Here is a 4,914-nt window from a genome sequence, read left to right on the forward strand (position 1 = left end):
GGGGGGTCCGGGGGGTTCCTGGGCCTTGCTGGAGGGGCCTGGGAGCCCTGCTAGGGGGTTCCTGGGCCGTGCTGGGGGTCCCTGGGTGCTGCTGCGGGGGGTCTGGGATGTGCTGGGGGGTCCCTAGGCCCTGCTGGGGGGTCTCTGAGCGCTCCTGGGGGGTCCCTAAGCCCTGCTGGGGGATCCTGGGGGGTCCCCGGGCCTTGCTGGGGGGTCCCTGGGCTCTGCTGGAGGGTCCTGAGCGATGCTTGGGGGTTCCTGAGCCCTTGGGGACACGGGGGCAGGCCTGGCCCACCCACAGCAGGTGGGAGGAGGGACATGGGGACAGGTCTGTTCTGCCCCTTCCTTGGGGTCAGTGTCCCACAGAGCACTGTGGGGACACAGGGACAGGCCTGTCCTGTCCCCTCCCTGGTGTCACTTCCTCCTAGAGCAGTTTGGGGACATGAGAACAGCCCTTGAATGTTCCCTCCGTGGGGTCCCTGCCCCATAGAGTAGTTTGGGGACATGTGGACGACCCTGTCCTGTTCCCTCTCTGGATTCTCTGTTCTATCTGTGGAGTCACTGCCCCATAGAGAGGCCTGGGGACATGGGGACAGCCCTGTCCTGTCCACTCCCTGGTTGTCCCTGCCCCATAGCTCAATGTGGGACAGCCCTGCTCATACGGAGATGGTACCAGCTTTTGGGGTCACCTCTCTTGTCACTGCACTGGGGCACAACAGGGTGCCCACAGCTGTCCCCATGGGGTTCCCATGCCAGCCAGACTGGCAGGATCCATCCCTGTCCCCCTCTGCTCCCTGTCCCCGAGGCTGATGGGGCTGGGGTTGGGGACAGGACCACGTCCTGGCTGAGACCAGGGTGCCTGTGCTGCACTGGGGTGTCCCCTGACCATGACCAGCAATGTGCCCTTGTGGCCAAGAAGGCCAAAGGCCTCCTGGGGTGGGTTAGAAAGGGGGTGGTTAGTAGGTCAAGGGAGGTTCTCCTCCCCCTCTGTTCTGCCTTGGGGAGGCCACATCTGGAATGTTGTGTCCAGTTCTGGGCTCCTCAGTTCCAGAAGGACAGGGAACTGCTTGAGAGAGCCCAGGGCAGAGCCACAGAGATGCTGGAGGGAGGGGAACATCTCCCTGCTGAGGAAAGGCTGAGGGAGCTGGGTCTGTTGGGCTTGGAGAAGAGGAGACTGAGGGACAACCTCATCCATGGGCACAAATCTGTTCAGGGCAGTGTCAGGGGGACAGAGCCAGGCTTTGTGCAGTGATGTCCAGTGATAGGACAAGGGCAATGGGTGCAAACTGGAGCACAGGAGGTTCCATGTGAATCTCAGGAAGAACTTCTTTGCTGTGAGAGTGACAGAGCCCTGGGCCAGGCTGCCCAGAGAGGCTGTGGAGTCTCCTTCTCTGGAGACATTCCAATCACCCTGGACACGTTCCTGTGTGATGTGCTCTGGGTGCCCCTGCTCTGGCAGGGGGGTTGGACTGGGTGATCTTTCCGGGTCCCTTCCAACCCCTAGGATTCTGTGACTCTGTGACCCTGGGGCCACCCTGGCCACTCACCCCCATCCCCCTGTTCCCCAAGGGAAGGTGCCACCAAGCAGCATCCTGGCCAGTGCTCCCTCGGATAAAAACCTGGATGCCTGGCGGGTGAGTGGGGACATGGGGACATGGCCACCTCTTTTGGTGGCCGTGGAGGTTGGGGTGCCCCTCACCACCGTTTTGGGGGCTCCTCCCCCCTGCCATGAGGCAGGGCTTGGTCTCATCCATCCTCGGGTGAAATCCATGCAGAGCCTTGGTGGCTTTGTGGCCGGAGTGTCCCCAGGCTGCGTCCCTGCATGAGAAGGTGTCCTGCCCGTGGGGGTGTGTGGGGGGGTGACAGGCTGTGTGACACCCCTCCCTGCCCCACGGGCAGGAGTCGGGCTGCCGGACCACCCACTGCAACCTGGAGGTGCTGCAGGAGAGCACCTTGGTCTTCCTGGCCACCAAACCCCACGTCCTGCCGGGCGTCCTGCAGGAGATCCGTCCTGCCGTGGGGCCCCACCACGTCGTCGTCTCCCTGGCAGCTGGGGTCACCCTCCAGACCCTGCAGCGGGGGAGCCCCCTCCTCCTCCTCCTCCTCTTCTCCCTCCCTCCTCCTCTTCCTCCTCCTTATAGACTCAGACTTTTTTTGGTTGGAAAAGACCTTTAAGATCAAGTCCAACTCTTCCTCTTCTCCTTTCTCTTCCTTCTCCTCCTCTTCCTCTTAGACTCAGAATTATTTTGGTTGGAAAAGACCTTTAAGATCAAGTCTAACATTTTGCCCTATTCTTCCTCCTCTTCTTCCTCCTCCTCCTCTTCTTCCTCCTTCTCCTCCTCCTCTTCTTCCTCCTCCTCCTCCTCTTAGAATTGTTTTGGTTGGAAGAGATCTTTAAGATCACGTCCAACTCCTCCTCTTGCTCCTCCTCCTCCTCTTCCTTCTGTCCTTCCTCCTCCTCCTTCTCTTCCTTCTCCTCTTCTTCTTCCTCCTTCTCCTTTTCCTCCTCCTTCCCCTCTTCCTCCCCCTCCTCCCATTTGCACCCGTGGAGAAGGACACGCCACCATGGCCCTGTCCCCACCCGGGCTGCATCCCCAGCTCCTTCCCCACCACCCCTCTCTTCTCCACCAGCCCCAACGAGCACCACCCATCAGTGTCTCAGGGCACCCTTGGGTGCTGCCCGGAGCTGGCACCCCCTTCTCCCATCCCCATTTCTCCCCAGCTTCTCCCTGCCGGGACCAAGGTGCTGCGGCTCATGCCCAACCTGCCCTGCGTGGTGCAGGCAGGGGCGATGGTCTTTGCCCGGGGCAGTGGTGCTGGTGACAGGGAAGCCACCCTGCTGAAGAACCTCTTGTCCTCCTGTGGGCTCTGTGAGGAGGTCCCTGAGTCCTACATCAACATCCACACCGGCCTCAGCGGCAGCGGGGTGGCCTATGTAAGAGCCCGGCGGGACACGGGATGCCGGGAGAAATCCCACCCCTGACAGGAGTTGGGGGTCTCCTCACTTTCCTATTTTGCCAGGCTCACCTCCCCCCCTCAATGGTCTTTCTCCTCCAGGTCTACCTGTTTGCAGAAGCTTTGGCCGAGGGGGCGGTGAAGATGGGGATGCCGGGTGGCTTGGCCAGCAGGATCGCGGCTCAGACGCTGCTGGTGAGTCTGGGATGGTCCTCGAGGACAACCTGGCATCACTCCTGTCCCTCCTGCTCCACAGCTTCCACCTGGCCCCTTCACACTGGCACTACCCTGGCCTCTCCCCTGGCACTGCCCTGCCTCAGTTTCCCCTCTTGAAAATGAAGATGAGGCCACCAGGAGGCAGCGGAGGGTGTGGCATTGGAACAGGTTGCCCAGGGAAGCTGTGGCTGCCCCATCCCTGGCAGTGTTGAAGGGCAGGTTGGATGGGGCTTGGAGCAACCTGGGCTGGTGGGAGGTGTCCCTGCCCATGCAGGGCGGTTGGAACTGAATGATCTTTAAGGTCCTTCCAACCCAAACCAGTCTGTCATGCTGTGCTGGTGGGACAGATGCTTTGGTGCCTTGTCCCCCACCATGGGGTGCAGGTGATGGGAATCGTTTTGGTTGGAGACCTTTAAGATCATCAAGTCCAACCATTAACCCAACGCTGCCAAGTCCACCATTAAACCATGTCATAGAATACCAGAGTGGTTTGGGTTGGATGAGACCTTAAAGCCCACCTAGATCCAACCCCCTGCATGGGCAGGGACACCTCCCACCAGCCCAGGCTGCTCCAAGCCCCATCCAACCTGCCCTTTAACACTGCCAGGGATGGGGCAGCCACAGCTTCCCTGGGCAACCTGGGCCAGGCTCTCACCACCCTCATAGTGAAGAATGTCCCTCAGCAGCACATCCACACATTTTTTTAGATCCCTCCAGTGCTGGTGCCTCCACCACTTCCCTGTGCAGCCACTTCCAGTGCTTTCCAATGCGTGGGCGAGAAGAAGGGGAGGTTTGGGAAGTCCTTGCCTCTCTGACCCACCTTGGTCTCCCACAGGGTGCAGCAAAGATGATGCTGGAGACAGGGGAGCACCCGGCGAAGCTGCGGGGAGATGTCTGCACCCCCGGGGGCACCACCATCCATGCCCTGCACCAGCTGGAGAAGGGAGCACTGAGGGCCACCGTCATGAACGCCGTGGAGGTGGCCACCCAGCGGGCATGTGATGTGGCCAAGGACTAGTGTCCTGGCTGGGGACAAGCCCCTCTGTCCTGTGCCCCGCAGGGCAGGAGGAGTTGGGTGATGGGGAGCAGACCAAAACCCCCTTCAGGGAACCCTGACACCCCCAGGAGACCCTGGCTGGGGGTGGGAGATGGTGTGGACTCGTGTCCATGCCACGTGCTACCTCTGCAGGGCTACGACCAAATAAATGTGGGCAGCACGATGGTTCCTTCTGGTCCCTTCAGTTCTGGGGGGGGGGTGCTACTGTACCCAACACAGGGTCACCTCCATGGAGAGGTGACAACCATGAGTCTCTGGGCCAGCAGGGACATCCATCAGGATGGAGCTGATGGTTCTGTCCTCCAGGGTTGGAGCTGATGGTTCTGTCCTCTCCAGAGATGAAGCTGATGCCACCAGTGCTGTGCCAAGATAGGGACAGGATGGGGATGGGGTTTTGAGGACAGGGTGATCCCAGGTCTGCTGGGGGCCACAGGAGGTGAGGAGCATCACAGGTGCTGTGAGGATGCTGAGGGACCTTGAGAAGTGAGGGTTCTGGCAGGATGATGCTCTGAGAAAGGCTGATTTCCCAACTCAATGGGTTCTTGGTGCTTGGGGCACATGGGGTCACCAACACCTGCTCCTCTGCTGGGCTCTGGAGGTGCCTGCAGGAACACAAAGCTGCTGTCCATGTCCCAGAAGCACAGGTGAGATGTCAATGATCCAAAAAAACTCCATCTCCCACCATG

At 60.5% G+C, this 4,914-nt stretch overlaps 1 protein-coding gene across 1 annotated transcript in view; it reads left to right on the forward strand.

Annotated features, from left to right (window-relative positions):
• PYCRL (pyrroline-5-carboxylate reductase-like) overlaps window positions 1-4,189 on the forward strand; it is an 8,279-nt gene extending 4,090 nt beyond the window's left edge. Inside the window, exons 2-6 of the mRNA XM_009998394.1 lie at window positions 1,570-1,634; window positions 1,900-2,078; window positions 2,722-2,935; window positions 3,058-3,150; window positions 4,007-4,189. Coding sequence (XP_009996696.1) covers window positions 1,570-1,634; window positions 1,900-2,078; window positions 2,722-2,935; window positions 3,058-3,150; window positions 4,007-4,189 — 734 coding nt within the window. The remainder of the gene's footprint in view (window positions 1-1,569; window positions 1,635-1,899; window positions 2,079-2,721; window positions 2,936-3,057; window positions 3,151-4,006) is intronic.
• The last annotated feature ends 725 nt before the right edge of the window (window positions 4,190-4,914 follow it).

Source organism: Chaetura pelagica, unplaced genomic scaffold (genome assembly GCF_000747805.2).
Source record: "Chaetura pelagica isolate M959 unplaced genomic scaffold, ChaPel_1.0 scaffold805, whole genome shotgun sequence".
NCBI classification, from domain to species: domain Eukaryota; kingdom Metazoa; phylum Chordata; class Aves; order Apodiformes; family Apodidae; genus Chaetura; species Chaetura pelagica.